At 39.0% G+C, this 24,634-nt stretch overlaps 1 protein-coding gene across 1 annotated transcript in view; it reads left to right on the top strand.

Moving 5' to 3' along the window:
- The window catches only part of ndrg2 (NDRG family member 2), a 49,450-nt gene extending 26,249 nt beyond the window's left edge, over nucleotides 1-23,201 (top strand). The window contains exons 2-16 of the mRNA XM_036583324.1: nucleotides 5,524-5,610; nucleotides 9,901-9,942; nucleotides 10,033-10,138; nucleotides 10,669-10,789; nucleotides 12,785-12,847; nucleotides 13,675-13,735; nucleotides 14,076-14,162; nucleotides 15,295-15,351; nucleotides 15,435-15,538; nucleotides 16,706-16,744; nucleotides 16,891-16,942; nucleotides 17,035-17,082; nucleotides 18,425-18,460; nucleotides 18,591-18,642; nucleotides 19,508-23,201. Coding sequence (XP_036439217.1) covers nucleotides 5,536-5,610; nucleotides 9,901-9,942; nucleotides 10,033-10,138; nucleotides 10,669-10,789; nucleotides 12,785-12,847; nucleotides 13,675-13,735; nucleotides 14,076-14,162; nucleotides 15,295-15,351; nucleotides 15,435-15,538; nucleotides 16,706-16,744; nucleotides 16,891-16,942; nucleotides 17,035-17,082; nucleotides 18,425-18,460; nucleotides 18,591-18,642; nucleotides 19,508-19,671 — 1,107 coding nt within the window. The 5' untranslated portion in view covers nucleotides 5,524-5,535 and the 3' untranslated portion in view covers nucleotides 19,672-23,201. The remainder of the gene's footprint in view (nucleotides 1-5,523; nucleotides 5,611-9,900; nucleotides 9,943-10,032; nucleotides 10,139-10,668; nucleotides 10,790-12,784; nucleotides 12,848-13,674; nucleotides 13,736-14,075; nucleotides 14,163-15,294; nucleotides 15,352-15,434; nucleotides 15,539-16,705; nucleotides 16,745-16,890; nucleotides 16,943-17,034; nucleotides 17,083-18,424; nucleotides 18,461-18,590; nucleotides 18,643-19,507) is intronic.
- Nucleotides 23,202-24,634: the final 1,433 nt, after the last annotated feature.

The following is a 24,634-nucleotide window of genomic DNA, read 5'->3' on the forward strand; positions in this document are numbered from 1 at the left end:
CCGTTGTGATGATGCAGCTGATCAAGGTGGTCTTTGTTACTGTCAGGTGGTCTAACTACAGGTGTTATGCCCTGGCCACCTCTAAACAATGGTGTGAGTGATCAGATCACAGTGCAACTCGAAGACGCATTAGACCCAGTTTACACCTGTACTTATCACTGTCCACTTATGATCATGGATCCCAGTCGAGGATTTGAAACCCAGGCCTCCTGCCTCCTTCCAGGCTCCTCCTCCTGACTCTGGGCTCCACCCAGTTCCCCTCCCCTTCATCATCACTTCCACCTGTTCTGCATTATGGTCTCAATTACAATCCTATGGTTATAAATGCAATGAGATGAATAAAATGCAGACGTTTTTAGTTTCAAAGTCGTCGGCGACGCCCAAAGGTTTTTCTGTTCTGCAGTACAATCAATATGACTTTGCAACTGTTCCTTTGAAATGTCGATCAAATCTAAACGTCTGTGTAATGCAAACATATTTTCAAACGTATCCGCCGATACCGATATAAATCCGATATTATCGTCCATCCCTGCTTATGATCGGACCTCCCAGGATACAGGTTAATACCAGGAGCAAATTGGTTATGAGTTCAGATGGTTTTGTTAAGTATCACAGTTCTATTTAGAACCGTTGCCTTTACTAAACAACCCTTGAAGAACCGTTTTTTAAGGCTGTAGTGTGTCTGGATTTGGGCTGGGTTTTATAACACAAACTGTGACAGATTCTTGTTTATTCCATCAATTATGCATTTCTTATTCTGTTTTATTAATCATTTTTTCCTCTTTCTCTTTCTTCCCGACTCTTTCTCTCTCTTTTTCGTCGTTCTCTCCGGTGACAGACGGTCCCCTCTGCTCAGTTTAGCCGATATTACACGCTCTAAAACACACTGACTCAGAGAAAAGGGAGAGAGAGAGAGAGAGAGCGAGAGAGAGATTAGCAGCGCTGAGATAGAAGACGTCTGACAGATTAAGAGTAATGGCGATGGCTTATGATTATTAATGCGCGCTGGTCACGTGACGCAGCTTCTTTGTCTGACATTGTTGGCGTTTTCAACACGAAACATCACTCGACTCATTTATCCTTGAACGCCTCTGTCTGCACACAGAGGTTTCTCTATCTCCGAGTGTCATATGAGCTCTTCGTGTTTGGTCCAGTCAATAGCACAGTGTGGTCAATAGCTGTGTCCGCTTCTGTACACTGTGCTGACATTTGATCAAGCAACAACAGATGGCGTTTCATAACAAGCCAGTGCTAATGCTAAGGCGCGAGGCTGTTATTCTGCTCCGCAGAGCGCTGTTGAAGTCGCTCCATGCACGGCTACTGTGTGATGGAGTTGATATCATCATGCTCTGTAAACTCCTCCTTAATATTGTTTGAGGAATCGAGCATCTGCTGTGTCGTTATAACAGTAATAAAGCGTAAATACAGCTTTTAGACATGGACTTCCATCCTTTCTGAGGCTAAACAGGTTTGAATCCCAGTCGAAGATTTGAAACCTACGCCTCCTGCCTTCTTCCAGGCTCCTCCTACTCGCTTGGTTCCCTCCCCTTTATTATCACCACCTGTTTTGCATTACAGCCACATTTACCCTCACCCTCTGGTCTGTGTCCTACTTTGCGAAGTCTCTTACTGTCTACAGTCGAGTTTCCAACACATTTATTGTCTGTTTTCCTACATTCCTGTTGTTTTTCTGGGCCCTGCTTGCTTGTGAATATTTACGAGTTTGCCTTCCTATTAGGCATGTTAGGTTCTTTTCAAGCTCGTTTTTGTGAGCTGTAGCCTGTTCAGCGTTTAAGTTTGGCTGTCCTCCAGACATTTGCTGGCCTGGTCCTGATCTGGGTTGTGTGAACCGGAAATAACGACAGGTTTTCCTTCCATACTGAGCTGTTTCTCCAAATAAAACATGGTATCAAGGAGGGTCTTTAAGCTGTCTGAGTGCTTTCGCTCAACGATAGCTGGTAGTGATTGGAAAATTACTTAATTGGTTAGTGTTTTTTCTCCCCATCTGCTTGTGCACATTGATAAAAATCAGGAGACGTTTTGGAGGCGGGGCAAAAGTCATTATATTTTGATGGAAGATTACAGAAACAATAGAATTGTGTCTTTTAAATGATACAAATCCTGCCTAATATTACCAGGGACATAGACCATTTCTCGTTTAAGTATTTTAATATTTTATACTAACGCTGTTTGCTATCCGGTGTCGACCAGAGGAGGATAGGTTCCCCTTTCGAGTCTCGGTTCCACCCAAGGTTTCTTCCTCTTGCTCTTAGGGAGCTTTTCCATGGGGGCTCGAACCTGGATTTTTCTGAAAAGCTGCTTTGTGACAACACCTGTTGTAAAAAGCGCTATATAAATAAACTTTGACTTGACTTGATAAACTAACAAGGTAGAAGAGGTCCATTTAATTTTTTTTATCTGAAAGTCTGCTTCTCTATGAGGCTAATGAGGCCGATGAAGGTATGAGGATAACGTGGCTAAGAACTAAAGGACTCTTGCAAAATGCATGTCTAACTTATTACATACCTGCCTCAAACAATATAGAGCTCAGTAATTTTAAGTGGACTATAAATGGTCGTTGCCAATCTGATACAGAACTAACAACCACCTTGAAGCTTGCTTTTTGTCCATAATTTTATCTTTTTATTTATTTTTATTTTTTATTTATTTTATTATTTTTTTTTATAGATAAGACTAAGCCAGTGTCAATAACTTTAAAACTGCATAAACTAAACTTTGAGATGTGTATGTTCATTTACTCATGCAGTTATATTGCTGATAATTGGTGTACATAAGCTTCTATTACTTATAAGCTATAGCATATGCAGAAATGGTTCTATAAGTACCAAAAAGGGTTCTTTGGCTTGTAACAACAGTGGAACCTTTTTGGCGGTATATAAAACACATTTTAAAAAGGCTACAACACGTTCTTCATCAAGTTGAAGAACGCTTTCATGACGCAGAGAGCCCTTTAATCATGCAAAGGGTTCTTTGAGTATTCATGGTTCTATATAGGACCATTTCTTTCAATAAAGAACTTTTGAAGAACCGTCTTTTTTAAATGTGTTTATTAGTTATGCACTGGTACATTAGTTTTGCACTGACACCAAACATGTCATATATCCTCAGCTACATTTAGGGTAAAGGCAACATGTTATAAATGTGTTTCTTTTTCCAAGCTTTTCATTTAATAAAGTCTTATCCAGCATATTCAGTGTACTATGTTACAGTTGCACAGATGGGAGGAGGAGCAGCGACACTGTTCCTAATTAATCTGTCCCCTCAGGCTGGATTAGATACTGAGACCACTGCTAGATGTGCTGCTCTGTTGTCTGTGGTGTTTAGCTCAAACTTGTTTCTCGTAGGCTGAGGGCAAAGATATGTCACTGCAATGAAAGTGATTATCCATTGTGCCTGACCTGTGTGTCCGCTTGGCTCCACCTGGTGGCCACTCCCTTTAAAAAGACGCAGCAGGACGTACCTGGGAGCACGTAGTGGTGACTCTGCAGAAATCTGGGTGGATTTGTAACCACTGCATGCGAGCAGTCGTAACTGTTTCTCTCCCTTGTTTCTCAGTCAAGCACCCTCAGTTAGCAGTTATACACGCAGCTTAAACCTAAATTTGACATTTTTAGATTTGCTGCATCATTTCACACAGCAGTTAGGTTTATACATTTTTCAATTGTTTTATTTATATTTTTGAAATGGTTTGGTCAACAGTTCATTTTACACCTATTTATTTTTACTATTTCTTGAATAGTTATTTTTTTTATATAAATATCTTAAGTAATTAATGTCATTTGACAGCAGTTTCTTGTATACATTTTTTTCAATTTTTTTAATTTATATTTTTAAATGTTTTTAAAACAGTTTCTCATTTTACTCATGTATTATTATTATCATTATTATAATTATTACTATTTCTTGAATGCAGTTCTATTTGTTTTTTGATAAATAAATATTTAAATAAATTAAGTAATTAAAAATATGTATCATTTGACACAGCAGTTTCTTTGATACACACTTCAGTTTTTTAATTATATTTTTTAAACGGTTTGTATAACTACAGTTCCTCATTTTCCAAATAATAATAAAAATAATAGGTATTATTATTATTATTATTATTATAATTATTATTATTTCTTGAATGCAGTTCTATTTCTTTGTTTTTTAATTAATATTTTTAGTAATTATTTGTTTTTTTTCAATGGTTTGCTGAGCTACAGTTCCTCATTTTTCTCATTATTTCTTGAATGCGGTTCTGTTTCTTTATGGTTTTTAAAAAAAAATTAAGTAATTAAAAATGTTTTTACTCATCATTACTATCCAGCTTTTTATTTTCTTTCTTTTTATGCTCTTATTTACTTATATTTGTTCTGTTAGGTTGTTTTTGATTGCAATATATCTGTGTAATCTATAATAAAAAGTATACTTTTTTTATGTTTACCCATACAAACAATTTATATTCTGTCCATACTTTGGAATATGCTGACAGAATAAAACAGTATATTTCATTTTCATAGTAAATGGTAAACAGGGTCCTGCTGTAGACAGGGCGTTAATGACGGCGTTAGGCTTGTGCCAGTAATTTTTTCAGTTTCAAGGTAATGAACCAGTGTCGTCCCATTGCTTCAGTAATGTTTTCACAGCTCATGTAGAAAACCACGCTGTCCGAGTGATCTCTCGAATATGTAAAAATGTCCCGGCCACTTTCGCGGCGCTCGACAAAGCTCTGTTCTCCGTCAGTGCCGCCGTCCACCGGGGCTCATATTAATCACAGTATAATTCTGATAGATTTGTTGGCATTATTTTCAGGATGTGGCTTTTCTCTGGAGACTAATCAGTCTGGCGAAGCTTCAAATCTAAAAACGGGGATTGGGTGGGGTGGGGGGATGGCTGAGCTGAGAGAAATGGAGCAGGAAAGAAGGAGTGGAAGGGCAAGAGAGAGAGGGAGAGATGCTGTGGTGACTAATCATTCCCATCTGAGATTCAGAGAGACAGAGGCTCCCTGAGGCAGCCCCTCTGCAACACACACACACACACACACACACACACACACACAAATAGACGCAGTTTACGAACGCCACGTCAGGACCGTTAAAGTAAAGCATGGAGCTGAACACAAGACGTTCATCGACACTGTTCCATGCTGTGCTTATACACACAAACACATGGGTGGTTAATGCATGTTTAAAATGCCATCCCTTGAGTCAGTCTGCTGGGAAAGGTCACTACATGAATAATAAAGCAGCGCAATTTAATAAACCAACTGCGCAGCCTTATTAACAAGGTTGAAAAATACCACCATTGTTGTGCTCTCGTTTCTCAGTGCTGTCTCTCTCTCTCTTTTGGCCTCTCTCTCTTTTAATGCTAATTACTTCTTTCTGCGGATTATAATTAAAAAGCTGATTAAACTCTGTCGAGCCATGCAAGTCCCTGTGGACTTGGGCTGTGTGTGTGAATGTGTGTGTGTGAGGTGATGATTTCAAGACGTTTGTTTTCTGTTTTTCTTGTGGGACACAGGAAGGAATCGTCATGACGACCGAAATGCAGGAGATCGCCATCACGGAGGACAAGCCTTTACTTACGGGTCAGCCGGACGCCGTGAAGGTCAGTTGCGCACATATGTCCCAGTTCACGTACCTCAAGTACCTTAGAAACATCCTCTTTGTCTATTTTATCAGCTCCACTGACCATATAGGAGCTGTTACAGTTACACATTGTAGTCCATCTGTTTCTCTGCATGCTTTGTGACCCTGTTGTTCAATGGTCAGGACCCCCATGGACCCTCACAGAGCAGGTACTATTTGGGTGGTGGATCATTCTCAGCACTGCAGTAACACTGACATGGTGGTGGTGTGTTAGTGTGTGTTGTGCTGGTATGAGTGGATCAGACACAACAGTGCTGCTGGAGTTTTTAAACGCTGTGTCCACTCACTGTCCACTCTATTAGACACTCCTACCTTGTCAGTCCACCTTGTAGATGTAAAGTCAGAGACGATAGCTCATCTGCTGCTGCAGAGTTTGTGTCTGTCATCCTCTAGTCCTTCATCAGTGGTCACAGGACGCTGCCCACAGGACGCGGTTGGCTGGATGTTTTTGGTTGGTGGACTATTCTCAGTCCAGCAGTGACACTGAGGTGTTTAAAAACTCCAGCAGCACTGCTGTGTCTGATCCACTCAGACCAGCACAACACACACTAACACACCACCACCATGTCAGTGTTACTGCAGTGCTGAGAATGATCCACCACCCAAATAGTACCTGCTCTGTGGGGGTCCATGGGGGTCCTGACCACTGAAGAACAGGGTAACAAAGTATGCAGAGAAACAGATGGACGACAGTCTGTAATTGTAGAACTACAAAGTGAAACTATATGATGAGAAGAACACAGGTTTGGTTCTGAACTTCGACAGCGCCACCCATCGTGTGTTTGTTCAAGTCCACCATCAGCTCACCTGATATAATTTAATGAAGCACTGATTGGCCAAATTAGGTATATGATGATAGCTCCATCAATAAAATTGCATATCTGAGTCTAAATTTGTGATTGGTGTTAATCACATTGTGAGAAGCAGAAAATGCAACTAATCTCTAAAGCTTTGGAGGTGTGGAAACATATCCCTGCAGATTTCTTTGAAAAACTGAAAGAATGAAAACAATGGAAGCTGTGATAAAGGCAATGGGTGGCTACACTAAATACTGAAAGTGTGATATTTAGTTATTGTCTGTATATGTATGTAAGTGTCTGTATGTAAGTGAAAATAAGGGAACACATCCTTTACAGAGAACACACTTCTGCACATTTTAATTCATTATTACTGTTTATTTGCTGAATGTAACAAATTGGGGAAACATAAATTGTGGCCTGTGCAAAACATTTTGTATGTATTATTGATTTATCTTTGTTTCAATATGTTACACTTGAGCAGTAAATAGAAAATGGGCACTAAAAAGCAGTATAATGCAGAATTTCTCAGTGCACTGAACTACAGTCGCCAGCATGCACTGCAGCCTAATGTGCTCCGACTCTCCGACCCCAACAGCAATCTACAGGACAGTGGTTACACCTCAATTCTACACAATTCTACACAGTTCCACATCAGTCGTATCATCAAACTAACCAACTAACTGCAGTTCAGCCAATATAAACACCAAACGTCAGCTCAGCAGCCCAAGAATTAATGAACGTGTAGCAAAAAAAGGGTTAAGTCTAAGTTAAGTATATAGGTAGGATTAAAAGACCGAGCTCTTGGGGACATTTAAATTTTGAATGTTTCCAGTATTCATGTAATATTTCAAGGTTTACTACAGGAGTCTGTATTTTACTGTTGAAGTTTCTGTGTATTTTAAATAAAGAATGGTAAATAAACAATAACAATGTTAATTAAAACGAAATAAAACAGATGTTCTCTGGCCCACGGATGGTTGAGATTTTTTAATATGGGCCTTTTAGTGGTTGAGTCTGACACCCCTGCTGAAGAGGATGTGTTAACTTAATTCCACTATTTTCACCCAAACTTTTGCGTACGACTGAATTAGCTATATGAATATAAATGTACAAAAATAAATACACTCTAAATGCATGGAAAGTGCACATGGTTAAACACTATTTCGGAATACTGTGGTGTTTTGTCAAATTTTGTGAAAATGTACATCTGCATATAGGAGCCCACAATACATGTTATAATTCATTTTCTATTAGGCAAAGTTGAAGCTGCTGTCAGAGCCCTATAACTTGTGCTGATCTCCTCCACACAGTAGATCTTGATGAGCTGAGCATTGAACCCTGGTCAGAATGTCCAGTGTAATGATGCAGGGGAAAGAATTTAACATGAATAGGCTACAGAAGATGAAGATGAGTCAATGACTGTCTGTAGATTTTGATTAAAAAAAAAAACACTTAAAATCTTAAAATCTTAACAAAACCTGTCAAAATGCTTTGTGTGGCAGCCCATGTGCTCCATTTGAGGACCTTTTTTACTTCCTGCATATTTAAAAACACCACATTTAGCTTCTGTTTGCATTATATTATAGAACTGCTTGTTCCTGAGGTCTTTATTTCCGCACTAACAGAAGTAGAAATAAGCCCAGCTTTTTTTAGCCGAGGGATTTTTACGTCACGGCGGATGCTGCCATCAGAGCTTTTGTTCGCGTCATCTCTCTGCATAAAGTCACGTGGGGCGCTGGTCTTGGATCATCTGAGGGCTCGAATGATCTTATTCGCGACGAGCTCCGGTGCCAGGATCACAGCTGCCTTATAAGGATGTTCCTGTGCTGCATGTTCTGGGAGATGTCTTGTGCTGCAAAGGACTGGCAGGCTTGTATGGTTTGCAGTGATGCGTATAGATTTTGGTCCTTGTCTGCCTCTCAGGACTCTTAGAGCCACCTGCTGGCGATGTTTAGAACTGAACGGTTCAAGTGAGAAACAAGTGGAGATGCTGTAGAAACTGCTCACTGCATTCAAATAGAAACACAATAATGGCCTTGTATTACAATGTGTGCAGCTTTCGTACACAAAGACTTTGATTTACTTAGATTTTTTTTTTGTTGTATAAATAACAAAAGCTTGTATGTATTTGATGTTTAAGAAAACTTTAAGAAAAGCAAAAAAGCATTCCTAACTTTAGCGTATGACTTCATTACAAGTTATTTTGGACCATTTCTGTTGGTCCATTCATTTTACACAATGTTAATAAGATCTGTTGTTTTCAAATAGTGTTAAAAAGGGCAAAACTGAGATATCATCATTGTGAACAGTAGTGTAGGTGGATGATACTAACCTTTTATGACTTCAAAGGCCCTTATTTCTTCATTCTCATAACTACATAACACTGCAGTGGGGTCCAAAGTCTATGATCATATTGAAAAACTGTTTTTCATTTAAACCTGGAAATAAACAGACATTTAAGATAGTTGAACAATTTAACACGTTAAATTAATGTGTTAATGGGTTAAATCCATGTTAAGGCCAGGGCAGTGTCACATATGGTCAGATTTTTTTTTTAGGCAAGACAAGTGTATTTATATAGCGTATTTATATACACTGCTGTCATTCAAAGTGCTTTACAAATGAGAAAATACAGAGTCAGAAAATACAGAGTTGTTTAAAAAATAAACATGAATAAAAAAAACAAATATAAATTGAAAACAACATTAAGAACATAATAAAATCAAAAATTATTTTTAAAGAGATCAAGTTAGAAATTAATTTAGGAAAAGTAAATAATCAAATTAAAAATTAAAAGTTTTATTAGGATTAAAAAGTCTAAATTCTTTTGCTGAAGCACATTCAGATGACTCTTGGGTGGATTTGATCTACTCATCAGCAGCCTTTGCACAAACTTGAGTCTGTATACTCCAGTGCAGAAGACGTAACAAACACTGAGAAATTCTGAAATTCATGTAAATTTTCCATAGATTCTACTTTTCAGTGTCATTTGTAAAGAAACATGTTACGTTAAATTAGAAGGGCAGCATTCATAAGTCTAGACAACCGTCATAAACAGCCGTTAATAAAGACTTACTTCAACAACTGTCAGTTATCATACAGACTGCTTTTATCAATTTTGACACCTAAATGGTTTTGGAATAAGCCTTTACAAACGTTTGTATAGGATTATGTGAGGTTTGACATAAAAACGGATTGAAAAGGTTAAGTAAAAGTTGTGTAGCCTTATAAACGCTGCCCTTCAGTAAAGTATGATCATTAGCTTCATAGCAGAAGCTGAATGATTTACTGTAGTTACTGAAACTTAAGATTAGTAACTAAATCAACAGCCTGGTTTAAGGGTTAAAGTATTGTGGTTATAAATGGATACAGATGGTCGATGTTGTGTCACTGATGCCTCTTGTGTGTGGTAACTGTGTAATAATGTTGGTGTTGCTGTCTCTGTACAGGAGGCTGAGATTGCGGCCAGAATACTGCTGGACCAGGGACAGGTAAGAGACCGACAGGATGATGTGCTATTTACTTATTTTTTATAAGCAACTTGTATTTCACTGCATGCATTTTACATGTCTGTGTTCTAGGAGCACAGTATCGAGACTCCCCACGGTCTGCTCCATGTTACGCTGCATGGGACAGGAAACATCCGCAGACCGGCCATACTGACCTACCACGATGTAGGAATGGACAGTAAGTGGACACGCACCCAAAACATTTTCACTCTAGTTATAGACTTAAGCAGTGTTTACACTATCACGGCTAAAGCGTGTTGTAATATGTGTGTCATATTGAATCAAAATCTGGCAGACTGCGAGGTTGTATAAAAATTTTTATCAGAGCCAGCTCAGTTTTCTGCATTTTAAGCATGTGTCAAAAATCAGGCTGATCAATCAGAGCTCTATTTTTATGGCCACAGTCAAAGCTACTGTGAATCACAATGGCAGCAGAACAGCTCATCTTACGTCTGGCGGAGCATAAAAGCCTATCTTGCATGTAGACAGTGGAATGTATGGCAGATCATAGCTGAAAGGCTGGGGAATGATATTGAGTATCTTAGTACAGCATATCAACTGTTTACTGTTTTTTTGCTGTATGTGCGTGTGCATGTTAGCTACAGTGTTTTAAAATGAAAATGATGAATTCCTTGTTCCTCCTACTGAAGGAATACTGAATTTTTGTGTCTTTCTCTCACTGTCTCTCTCTCTTTTCCTCTCTCTAAGGTAAGAGTTGCTTCTCCACTTTCTTCAAGTTTGAGGAGATGCAGGAGATTGTGAAGAACTTCACTGTAGTCCATGTGGATGCCCCAGGCCAAGAGGAGGGTGCTGCCCCCTACCCTCTGGGGTATGTATTCAAATCATGCCGATAAGTATTGGTCTACCTTAAATGTACATTTTCCAACATTAAAACTTGTAATATGACAAATACCCCCATAGTTTGATTTCATGTGGTGATTTTGAAGCCTGCCTGTAAACTCCTTAGCTAATGACAGATCGCACCGCTAACCAGTTGGGTAGTTGGGATAAGAGAAACTAGGATGTTATGGTTATAAGTATTAGGTCTTGTAAAGCTATGTAATATACAAATTATTGGTGTGATATACAAAGTGTCAGTGAAGTACACTCTCATGTTACCTGTCAAAACATTACTTCATATGTACAGATAATAAAGAAGAAACCTGAAACATAACAAGCCCAGATACATAGACAGCTGTACTGCATGATTGTTAATAAGTTAACATCCTACCTTGCTCTGGCATGTATAACAATGCTAAGCAGGCCTTGATAACCTCGATTTTGCATCAAGATGGCAAGAGGAAAAGATCTGTAGAACCCAATATTGTAATAACTTCCTATTAATGTAATAAGCCCAAAAATATAAAACAGTGTTGCACTGCACTTGATCAAAATGTTATAAACCACAATGATGTAGTAAGGTATGAAAGTAGTAAGCCGGAAAATGTACAGAATTCCCAGTAGTGTCATAAGACATTACGTTATCAGTAAAAATATGATGACATTATCAGTTAAGATATTGTATTACATTATTGGACTAGTTATTACATTATTAAGTTTTATTACATTTTTGAACAGGTTATGTGTTAAATTTAATTATATTTCTGGGTGTTATTACACACACAAACATTTTCCAAGCCGCTTATCCTTCTGGGTCACCGGGGGAGCTGGAGCCTATCCCAGCAGTCATTGGGTGAAAGGCAGGAAACACCTTGGACAGGTCGCCAGTCCATCACAGGGCAGTCAGACAGACACATACACACCTAGGGGCAATTTAGTGTGTCCAGTTGGCCTGACTGCCTGTCTTTGGACTGTGGGAGGAAACCAGAGAACCTGGAGGAAACCCGTGCAAACTCCACACAGAAAGATCCCGGGCACGGGGTAATCAAACCCAGGCCCTTCTTGCTGTGAGGCAACAGCGCTACCCACTGCCCCACCATACCGCCTGGGTGTTATTACATTATTGGGAAATGATTGGGTTCTACAAAATCTAAGTGACTTCAAAAGAAAGTTCATGCAGGAGCTTCAGCCACAAGAACTTCTCAACTGGCAAATGTTTCGATAAGAGCAATGACTGAAGTGACATCTGCATTTAGATCTGTGGGAAAGACATCAGTAACCTGGATTGGAAACTGTGGTCAGAAGCCCACATTCAATGACAACTACACAGAGTGGGATATTATAGTAGGCGTGCATAAACCCCTCATTACAAATACGAATGCTCATTTGACTGTTCAGTGGTGTAAAATCCATTAGCACTGGTCTGCAGTGATGTGGAAAAAAGTGCTGTGATCGGATTACTGTGGTGTACACCAAGACCGCACAGTGCAGGCCTGAATGCTTGACCAGTGAGGGGGTTCGGTGGATCTATTGTACTGTGGGGGGGATTTTGCTGGCCTGATTTCGCTCCACGTGTCTCCTTAGAGGAAAAGGTCACTGCAAATCAATACAAAGTTATTCGGATTGATTTACCTTCATCATATAATGAAGCATTTCTATCCTGATGGAAGAGGTCTTGTCAAGGATGACAGTGCCCTTGTTCACAGGGCAGTAGGGGTCACTGAATGGTTTGGTGGTGTAACAAGAATGTAAGTTTTATGCATAGATTTCTAGAATCTATGCCAAGGCCCAGTGAAGCGGCTCTGGCAATCCAGCACCTTATTAACTCACTTAATGATGGTTTTTCCTTTAATTTGTCACCTGTCTCAGCTTATGTCCAGAAAATGTACCCTTCCAAATAGTACTTCAGTCAATATTACCTCCCTATTGTATCACTAGAAGAATGAAAGACAGCAGTCAGTCAGCATGGCCTTCTTCTTTCCAGGTACCAATACGCCTCCATGGATCAGCTGGCAGAGATGATTCCAGCTGTCCTGCAATACTTCAAGTGAGTTGATCACCTTGGGATTTTTCCGACCAGTATTGCGATTATGATTTAAAATGCAGTTGTTTATAAAAGAGATGTAAATTGAGGTATGGGCCTTGTTTTTGGCTAAGACGACCAGCGTGTATTTTTTCTGGTTTGAGACTTGAACTGTTAACACAGTGCGCCAGCCTACAAATTGTTTGTGCCTGTGATGTCACAGCAGTTCTTAAGCTCCATTTTATGCGGTAAAACTTCATTGTTTTATTGAATATCAACATTGCTGATAAAAGACTGTAAGACTACAACAAAAATTGCAGCTCTTGCAATTTGAAAATTGCATTCTTCCAAATTGCAATGTAAATATAAAAATAGATTCATCTTTCAGCCCTATTCAAGCCACAGCTATGAGGACGTCTAATACGTACACATCTCATACTGATTAAATTAGAGGAATAGTCCTCACGTTGGCTTTCCAGTGCATTTTGGGTCTTTCTTGGGTTGGAGTTTGACTTTTCTAATGTACTTTACCTCAAAAGAGCTAGTCTGACTGGCCGCAATGGAAACTAGTGGAAATAGAAACTTTCCTCATCATAATACTTACAAACATTAGGTTTGGTGTTATGTTTTTTGTAAAGTTTAATCATGGTTCTATACATTGTACTTAGTTTGTTGGCGTGTAGTTATTACCCTTCATATATTTTAGAATTCACACCTTTCTATAACCTATATAAAAGAGTAGCTCAGCCAGTTTTTACATGCAGTCCACATTGTTACTGAATAATAAGCCTTAGTAGGTAAAAAGCCTTTAAGGGGTTAAACTGCTGCTCTGTGTGTTTCCACTGGTACAGTTTCCGCTCCGTGATTGGTGTTGGTGTTGGAGCAGGAGCTTATGTCCTTTCAAAGTTCACGGTAAGCCTCCCTCTATCTCTCTCTATTTCTTTTTCACTCCCTATCTCTCCTTGTGACAATAGTTTTGTGTAACTCAGTTCTGGGTTTAGTGAGATTTCGTTTCAAATGCAAACAAAATACCAGAGTGTTCAACAATAGTCACGCCTGTGCTTGCATGAGGTATTAATAGCAGAGTGCTGAAGCCAGAATCTGTTGGAATTACTGTAGAATGAAGAATATACTAAGAATATTAACATTTTTCTAAAGAACAATACAAACATGCATTGTTTGGCATTCAGTTATTTAAACTCTCTCTCTCTCTCTCTCTCTCTCTCTCTCTCTCTCTCTCTCTCTCTCTCAGCTGAGTAATCCAGACTCTGTTGAAGGTCTTGTTCTGGTCAACATTGACCCAAATGCTCGTGGCTGGATGGACTGGGCGGCCCAAAAGGTACATAGCTGTCATACTAACATCTAAACATGTTTTTTTTTTTTTTGTGAGGGCTTTGCATAATGATAAACTGCATTCACAGTGTGTGGCCCTGTTGAGCCAGTGAGCAATAAGGATAATGACATACAGCAGAGAGCCAAAGAGCCCATGAGGGGCATATGTATTTATATTTTTTGGAGGGGGAAAGATAAGAGAGAAGAGTTTGAGTATGTAGGGAAGCAGGAAAAAACAGAAGAAAAGAAGAAAAAGAAGCAAGTCTTGCATGATGCAGTCAAAAGGGTGTGTGAGGATGTGAGTGGTCTGCCAGAAGAGGTCAGCTAGAGGAGGACTAGAAGAAATTCCTGGGGGACAAAGATGAAGAGAGTCAGCTCGCCCCCCTGGAGCCTGTGATCCTCTTAAGATTGGGTCTTCATTTATCTGCTGAGGCAGAGGAGGAGGAGGGAGAGAGAGTAAGCGAAAAAAGCACAGGGCGTAAGTATATTATGTGACTGGAGTTGTATACTCATCAGTCTGGGTCCAGGGTGGTGTTTTTCTGTGCAGGTGGTGAAATCACAAGCTACAAGCCACGTGCAGTTCTTTTGCCCTGCATGCAAGCCATGCTGTGTCAACAGTCTAAAGCATGAATACTGAATACTGAAATTCAGGTGACCACTTGAATTAAGCCCCCCGACATTACTCTCGTTGCCTGGAGGGGAGCGTTATGAGGGAATGAAGAGGAGTCGGGCTCGCCACCCGCCAACTCCTCCTGCCACACATCCTATCCTTTAACATTTACTCATGGGTACAGCTTTGCCTCAACACACCTGATTAAAATCTCTGTAAAAATGATCAAACCCTTCGTGAGCTGGGTTAGGTACTAGAGCACAATACACAGTACATGGAACTGTGCAGGGCAGTGGTTCCCCAGGACTGGAGCTGAGGAACAATAGTAATATTCTGAAGTACCGATATCTGTCATCAGTACAAATCAGGCCTTGCACACATTTTTTCAACATCTAAAATGCTGCCAATATTGAACAATGACAGTGGTTTTGAAAAATCTGACGTTTAGGCCAGACCCTGACATGTGAACGTAGCCTTGGTTTTATCTTATGAGGTCATTAATTTTGTTTTTCTCAATCTTTTGTTCCAGATCAGCACACTGACGTCCTCTCTCACCGAGCAGATTCTCAGTCACCTCTTCAGTCAGGTTTGTGTGTGTTTACTCGTGTTTATGGATATTGTGGATATTCAAAGCCTGAGCTGTTATGACGGGAGTGCGTGTATGTACAGGAGGAAACCTCGGGCAACACAGAGCTCGTTCAGTCACACAGAGAGAGAATCTCTAAAGCCCCCAACCTCTCCAACATCGAACTCTTCTGGAAGAACTACAATAGGTACCGTCTTGCGCTTACACTTTTTTTTATTTTTGGGATGTTTTATAGGTATTATATATATATGCACCTAAGCAAAAAAGAAAAGGTTTTGCCCTTTCAGTTTTAAAGAAATATGAAATATGCAGCTTTTGTAAAAGGTTTCCCGACAATAAACACTGTATAATAAAGACTATAAAGATAATATGGGTATGAGTTACTTATAGTGTTTTTTATGATTGGTATACCATCTAAGGATGTGCATTCTGACTAATTTTGATGTTTGAATACCCAGAAGAACTAACAAACAGGTATGTGGTTAACTGCAGAGAAGGAAAAAGAAAAAAGCACCAATGTTAATGCATCTATGTCACACACAAGAAAGGTAAACTGGGGCACTGGTGCCAGTAGGCTAAACAGTCAATAGCACAAAGGAAAACAGGTTACACAGCTGACAAGCTACGCTCCAGGGACACGAAAAAGTCTGATCATGCTCTGTTCCTATCCTTAATGCAGCCATATATGATAATAATAGCTGGTTCTGAAGGGCAGCAACATCAAAATATTAATATATAAAGGATTGTAGGTTTATTTACAGTGATTTTTAGACTCAATGAATGAAATTTAGTTTAAGCAGAAAAGTAATGATTTAAAAGATTACATATTTGGTTTCAGAGCCTCACACATACATTCTCACTTATCTGCAAGTAAATATATTTACTGACCATAGTCATAGACGTACATATGTGCACAGAATTATAACAGTAATATTCTGTCTTAGTCACAAATACAAGTATCATACTTGGCAACCCTGTTTAAAGTGTTTTACTTAATTGTTGGCCTTTATATTTTCGCCCTGAATTTCCATGACTTATAAAAATACTCTAATAGTGATTTCAGTGCTAAGATTTTGTCTTAAATTACTTCGAAGTACTTTTAAGAAAAATCTTACAAAATATTCAGTTTAAGTTTTATATTGAAGTCCACAATTTAAAATACATTATGAAAAAATTCAGTGGTTTTGTTGTCCTTCATGCATAAACAAGCGTTCCTAATCAGCTGCCATTACACAACATTACGGAAAATTTTATGAATAAGCAAAACATCCTTTCCTATAAATGTGGCCACACTTAGTTTAAAACGAAGCAATTCTTTTTAAACCCCTTTTTCTCTCTCTTCTTTCACTTTCAGTCGCAGGGATCTGAACATTGACCGCAACAGCACTCTCAAGTGAGTCTAAGTCTCGTAATAGGGAATAATGAGTCTGTCAGAATGTCATGTAAAAGGAAAAGGTCAAATAATTCAAATGATTATACGGTACAGATTTTTATCATCACCTTCTCTCCTCTATCTTTTCTTTCTTTCTGTGCGCGCAGATGTCCTGTCATGCTGGTGGTAGGGGACCAGGCGCCATATGAGGATGCTGCAGTAAGTAGTTTTGTTTATTCCTATGAATTTTTCACTGCTGCACAGCAGCCTTGGTGTAAGAAAGTCGCTGAGTTTTCTGTTTATTCCACCAGGTGGAGTGCAACAGCAAACTGGACCCAACTACAACCTCATTCCTGAAGGTAGTGCGCATGTGCCACGTGCTGCTTCCTGAAACAGCCAAGCTTGTAAAGCAGCGATTTACTGAAAAATGCAGTTTTTCCCCAAAATACAGTCCAAGACATATTTGATGTCCACAATTTGCTGCTTTAGTCAGTGGGACTTTGCACTGGGAATAAAATGCCAGTATAAAAGTCTGTGACCCAGAAAGGTTTTAAGTCTCAAGGACTTCCATTACTTTTTAGCTACATCAGCCTCATAACTTGCTTATTTTATTACTTCTTAATTATATTTATGTGTACCAGGCACTTTATTTTATAGCTTGTCAAAAAGAGTTCATGATAGAAATTTACAGAGCCCAGCTGGTGAAATCCCATATAAATAAAAATACTGCATGGTCACGCCTTATTAATGTGTGGGAACGAGATCATAATCCATGGCCATGAATTAGTAAGGTGTGGAAATCAGATAATTAAGTTGTGGCCACCACTTAGTAAGGCGTGGGAACGAGATCATGCCTTACTAAATCATGGCCACATATTAGGATCTCGTTCCCACGCCTTACGAAGTTGTGGCCACAACTTATCTTGTTCCCATGCCTTACTAAGTCGTGGCCACACATTAGGATCTCATTTCCACACCTTACTAAGTCATGGCCACACATTAGGATCTTGTTCCCACGCCTTACTAAGTGATGGCCACGACTTGTCTTGTTCCCATGCCTTACTAAGTCATGGAAACACACTAGGATCTCATTCCCATGCCTGACTAAGTTGTGGCCACATTTTAGGATCTCGTTCCCACGGCTTACGAAGTTGTGGCCACGACTTATCTTGTTCTCATGCCTTACTAAGTCATGGCCACACATTAGAATCCCGTTCCCGCGCCTTACTAAGTCATGGCCACACATTAGGATCTCATTTCCACACCTTACTAAGTCATGGCCACACATTAGGATCTTGTTCCCACGCCTTACTAAGTGATGGCCACGACTTATCTTGTTCCCATGCCTTACTAAGTCATGGAAACACACTAGGATCTTGTTCTTATGCCTTACTAAGTCATGGCCACACATTAGAATCCCGTTCCCACGCCTTACTAAGTCGTGGCCACACATTAGGATCTTGTTCCCATGCCTAAGTTGTGGCCACATTTTAGGATCTCATTTCCACACCTTACGAAGTTGTGGCCACAACTTATCTTGTTCCCATGCCTTACTAAGTCGTGGCCACATATTATTTTTATTTATACAGGATGTCACCAGCAGGGCTCCGTAGAAATGTAATAAATTAATAAATTATTATATTTGGGGTTTGTATGTTTTAATTACCGTTTTTTCTCTGCGTCCCTCATCATTTTCCGCAGATGGCTGATGCTGGCGGGATGCCACAGCTCACTCAGGTAACAAATCGCCATAGAACTTTTCCAAATTGAGTTGTTTTTTCAGTTGAACTGCTCATGATGTGAATAATGAATGAATAATTATAAGGATGGGATCATTTAGCATTCTTTTTGGATTTTTCTCCTGCAGCCCAGCAAGCTGACTGAGGCTTTCAAGTACTTCATCCAGGGAATGGGATACAGTAAGTAGCCCACAATGGCTTGAAAATTTTTTATGGCCTGCAGAAAGCAATATCCATTAGGAAGAGATAAGCCACGATTTATGGCGCATAGCATTGCGCTAATGTTTGCTGATCTAATTTATTACGGCTTCTGTTCCTCTGATAGAGCAGATATTATGCAATGTTATCGCCATCATGGTTTATTACATCACTGTGCACTTCACTGAGTATATCATGAGCTCCATCAGTACTTTTAGAGCAGCGGACAACTGTATCATAACGTGCGTCATGAAAAACGTAAACAACAACCAGTTGCTGTTGTCGGAAGAAAACTTTATCTCCAAACAGGTGCCTTTACAAGAGAAGCAAAAACATGCTTTACTTTTAATGTAAGTCAATGTAATTAGACCTTTTTTTCCAAGTAAGTTTGGGCCATTTCTTTTGGTGCATTCATAATAAAATGTACACACTATTTAAACGGCAACAGACGTTTTTAACTTATGTAAAAAACTGAAAAATGACAAAGAAGGGGTTGCAAGGTTTTGTTCCGACATCAGCGAAACGGAACGTACATAAGTTGTAAAGTAAGCAAGAAATTGATGGTATGTTGGCCTGTTATGCCTTTGTTTTAGTTTATTTTGGCTACTTGTTTTAATTTTTATCCTTCTGTTTCTTCGTAAATAGTTTATTCGCTGCCCCCATTTCCCCCTTCCCCAAACAAAAAAAAAAAAATACGTATTGTAAAATAGTATATATCTTCAAGTATTGTGATATATTTTTACCATTATCACCCAGCATTGCATTCTGGTCTTATTACCACTGAATCTTCTGTTTCCAGCACTAACGCATGCTCTTTTTTCTCTTTCTCTCATTTATCCTCCATCAGTGGCTTCGTCCTGCATGACCCGCCTGTCTCGCTCGCGCACCGCCTCCCTCTCTTCCTCCTACTCCATCGAGGGCTCTCGCTCACGGTCCCGCACCCTCTCCCAGGGCTCGCAGGGCGGAAACCTGCCCCCTAGCCCCTCCAACACCATGGAGGTGTCCTGCTGAAAAGGGAGAGAGAGAGAGAGAGAGAGAGAGAGAGGTGGATGGATGGATGGATGAAGGTGGAGGCACTGCTATGAGAAAGTCAAAACAAATCAGTCATATCCGTTCGTCAAAAGTACCATGTAAAGTGAGCAAGAAAGAGAGGGCGAGTGACCTACACAGAGAGAGAGAAAAGAGAAACGCAGAGAATCTCCTCTTACCAAACTTAATCTCATTCTCATCATACGATTCGTTCATCTCGTACGTTGGGGGAAAGCGAGAGCAGAGAGGTTCGCGGGGGAGTGAGAGCAAACGGCCGCGAGAAGCGACGTGGGGAGTGAAGGAGAGAAGAAAGCACCGTCTCTCCTTCCCTCTGTCAACCCGTCTGCCAGACGTTAGAGCCCTTTAACCTCTGCGGCACGGGCAGGGCCTGTAGAGAGATCCAAATGTAGTGTTAACCAATAGTAATACTTCTAATATGAATATTAATTATGATTATATATATAAATAATGACAATAACAATAATGTAATAAAAAATAACAAATCTCTTAATTACATGTTGACAAAAAAATAGAGAAAAAAATGGATAATAGAGTAGAAATACTCATAATGTGTGTATGTCAACTTCTTTTTGAATACTCTTTGGTGTTTTCTTTTTCTTTTCTTCACATTATTTGTAATTTTGTATTCTTTAATTTTTCCAATCCTGCTGCTGAGATGAAGGCAGAGTATTATGGTCTTTACTTACCGGTCGTGTGGGCCTCGTGTGGCAACAGGTCTCGGCTGAATACTGGTGTCTTTCAGTGGCAGCCAGCTCATGTCTTCCATTTGCCCTGTTTAGAAGGAAGCAAAAAAGAGGGTGGGTAAAGTAAATGCTGTAACTAATAATTCTTAGTTGGTTTCAGGAAAGAATGGGACGTTGGTATGTTTGCCTGCTCTAAACTGCATGCCTGAATTCTTTCGCCCTTGTCAAGCTAAGCGTGTTTTTCTTTCTTTTCGATGACGTGTGAGCATATGGATCATGGATGTGTTGAGTTGTATAAGGACAAAAGAGCAACATGGGTAAAGGTTTTGATTCTTCAGACTTCGTAGAGCTCTATACTGTGCTTCTGTTCTAGGCTGCCATTCCATTTTCAGCCAGTAGGGGTCACTAAGTTGGTCATCATTGGTTTGAGTGGCCAGGTAAACACTTTTATTGCTCTCAGCCAGCCCCTACCACTCGTAACTTGCTGGGCAGAAGGATGGTCTGTCTAAATCATGAACAAAGTTTGAATAAACACCCATCTCTAAGCTAATCCCTAAATTTATGATGGAGCTAAACCAATCACAGGTCCTACACTTTTGCAAATAAATGCCTGAGAACTCCAGAGCTAATGAACCACATTACATTTAGCAACTGATCCTTTTTCACCTACAGATTTTTCTTTTCTTCCTTTTTGATTTCTTTCTGTTTTGTTGGGACTGTGGCCTCCACCACTGACCCACTGTGAGCTAATTCTCTGCTAAGCCACATGTAACAAAATAATTCATGTTTCATGTCATCCAATTCATTTTTTTTTAGATAATCTGTCACTGATTCTGCTGCTATTAGATCAATATCGCTCATAGATTTCTCTGGGCAGAACAGAGAGTCAGTCTGAATCATGAACAAAGTTTGAACTTGTGGTAAATTGTAAGCAAATCACTTTGTGATGGTAAACTAACTGCTAAGCTGATCATAAGTCCTACAATTTCTCAAATAAATCCCCTAAAACGTCAGTGGTTACTGCTCCTTTTTTAGCAGACATTTTTCTTTTTCTTACCTCTGTTTTCTTAGAGATGCCGCCATCACAGACTCTCCATGGCTAAGCTATTTCACTGCTAGCAACACATAATAAAATAAATTACCCTTTTTTATCATATGTCACTGATTCCGCTGCTATTAAACCATTATCACTCACATTTCTCTGGACAGAACAGAAGGTCTGTCTGAATTATAAACACAGTTTGAACATGTGGTAAATTTTAAGCTAATCACTTTGTGATGGTATGCTAACTCTTAAGCTAATCACATACGTTGTTCGTTTGCTCAAATGCCTGAAAGCTTCAGTTGTTATGAACCATGTTACATTTGACAGTTAACACACATTTTTCTTTTTCTTTCTTTTTTTTCTTTGTGTTTTGTTGGGGACACAGCTTCCTCCTTCATTGCTAATTCGCTAAGCAGCTGCTAGCCACATGTAACCGAACAACAAAATAATGAAGAAATAAATCTTATCATATTTCAGTCGTTCTGAGTTCAGATCATTAGTGATAGAATGTTCTGGACAGTAAAGAGAGTGAAAGATTGAACATGTGGTAAATTTTAAGCTAATCCCTTTGCGAAACTATGCTAACTCTGAGCTAATTCCTGTATATAGAGGGTAAACAGACTTGGCGTTGAAGTGCGCGACACATATATTAGCCTCGAAAGCACAACTGGAGGGAGTCACTCCTAACAATGATGACTAGCATTTCAACCTATAAGGCCAACGAATCCTTTGCTGCCAAAATCCCCTTTCGCTTGCTAACCAGCCCCTACACTGCCAACAGGTTGTAGCTACTTAGCGCTTAACCTAAAAGCCTCTTTCTCTTCACGGATAATCAGCTGCTGATATCAATAGCAAATTGGCATTGGTGGTCTCTGTCCCAGCTCCAAAGGTACTGCCTGATATCCTAATAAATTAGCCTGTTTTCCAAGATGACTGTGACTAGCCAAATGACTAGCCAGTAAAATCTGAGACCAGTACTGTTTATGATTTGCAACAACGCCATAAATGTGTTGTAGAAGCCATTATATTCAGCATAGCACTGCCCTGAAACATCGACCCTGTCGGACAATGGTGAAATGACTTTGCCGGGGATCCCGTCCAAGACTTTAGTGTTTGACGAGCTCGTTCTTGTGCTTATGTGTCCAGTTAGCTTGTGAACTGTCTTTATAGGAGTCCTTTCCTTTGTCCACTTTAGTGTTTGAGGTTGGAGCAGAAGAACGTTGACTGTTGACGTGAGTGGGCCGGGCACAAGGTATCGTTTGAGTCCGTCACTATAGGAACGCGCCTTCAATAAAGAATGCAGTTACAGCGCTTAAATACCAGATGATGACGTTGACTCCTCTCTGATTTCCATTTCTAATTAGTCTCTACCAAAAAAAGGGAAAAAGGGGGTCGGATATAGTTTAAAAAAAAACAAGAAGGGACAAAGTGTCAAAGTTGGGGGCGGAGCTGAGTGAATGTAAATGCTCGTCCTCTTGTTTTTTATTTTACTCCTTTTCTCTGCAGTCATACCGATTTTTAATCGTTTTTTTTTCTGTTGTGCTAGGTTACTGTCTCAGTGTTCTCACAGGTTAGACATCAGTGTGCTAGTTGTTGTGTAATCTTTTCTAGCATTAGTATTTAAAAAAAGGGGGATATTAATATTATTAACAAAAAAAAGAAGTTTAAAAATGTATAACAATACAATCAAAATTCCTTGTGTGGCTAATTCTGTGTAATACGATGAACAGCTGAAAAAAAAATAATAAAAGGGATACAAATCATTTTCGCTTGCTGTTGTTTATTGCAAATTAGGGCTGGGACCACTTACCGAATTACTGATATTTATGACAATGAATTAAAAAAGTGGAATTTTTTTAATTCATTGTCATTTTTAATTCATTGTCCATTTTTCCACACTGTTTAATTTTCAGTCGTCGTGAGTCGATATTTAAGGCATTAACACACTGAAATCTTCACATTAAGTCCGATGCTCTTTCTGTAACATTAAAAACGTGGGGAAAAATGGTAAAGAGCAAAAAGAAATTGATTTATCAAGCAGTAACTGTGAAAAAGTGATCATTTTTCTTTTAGCCAGCAGGCTCAAAGATGCAGATGTGTCATTACACAAGATTGGTGCCAGACAGACACGCTAATTAAAATTTTCATTAAGTCAATAAATTATATCTTTTTTTGTCTTTTTGTGGGGTTTGTGAACCCCTGGCCAGATTACATCCTTTAAAATAGAAAACAATAGAAAAAATAAAATAGGAATTGTGGCATGCATAATTTTGGGCCCTTCCAGTTATAAAGTCTCTAACCTTCTTTTCACTTAAATAAATAAATATAAAATAAAATAAAACAATAATTTGGCCAAACATAATTATATGTAACAAAGTCCAACACTGACCCTTAACAACCAAACATAAATATTTTTGCCCTTTCAATTTTAACCAATGAATCGATGTGTAGCTTTTGTAAAAAGCACTTAAAGTCAGAGTCATTTGGTTGGTCTTAAGACGTTTGGTTGTTTCATCTGTTTGTCTGTTTTCTTACCAATTTAGGACATTTTTGTCTTGAAGCTGTAAAAAAAAAAACAAACACACCATGAGCCAAATTCATAAAACGCACAGTCTTATGTACCTTGATGTTGAGCCAGTGGCATCACACTAACAAATCAGCAAGTGCCATTTGACCAGGGTGCCCAAATGTTTGCATACAACTGTATGTATCATTTTACTATCAAACTATCAAAGTTTTATAACAGTTTTTGAACAGTAAATTACATGACCTTTGTGTGAATGTTGCAAAAAATTGTTGAAATATGTTGAATAGAGGCAAAATTTGCCAACTTGTGAAATAGTTCCTCTAAAGGCTTTAAGGTATCATGTCATTTAATGTGAAAATATATAATTTTTTATGGCTAAATAAGTTCAAATAGGTCCAAAGCAAAACCCGATGACTCTTTATTCAGTTAATTTTGTGTTAATTTGGAAACATACATCAGAGCAGGGCAAAGGTTTAATGTTAATTTAATTTATTCCTATTTAAGATTGAGCTTCAGTAGCTGCCTATAGGCACATAAAAATTCCTGTATTCTTAATAAAAACTACCCCTTTTTTTACTTGCAATACATCATATTACATCATATAAATGAAGTTCATATATGAAAAAAACACATTAGCAGATTTTAGTTCCTTATATATTGTGTCAGATG

The sequence above is a fragment of the Colossoma macropomum genome, unplaced genomic scaffold (assembly GCF_904425465.1).
Source record: "Colossoma macropomum unplaced genomic scaffold, Colossoma_macropomum, whole genome shotgun sequence".
Taxonomy (NCBI): Eukaryota; Metazoa; Chordata; class Actinopteri; order Characiformes; family Serrasalmidae; genus Colossoma; species Colossoma macropomum.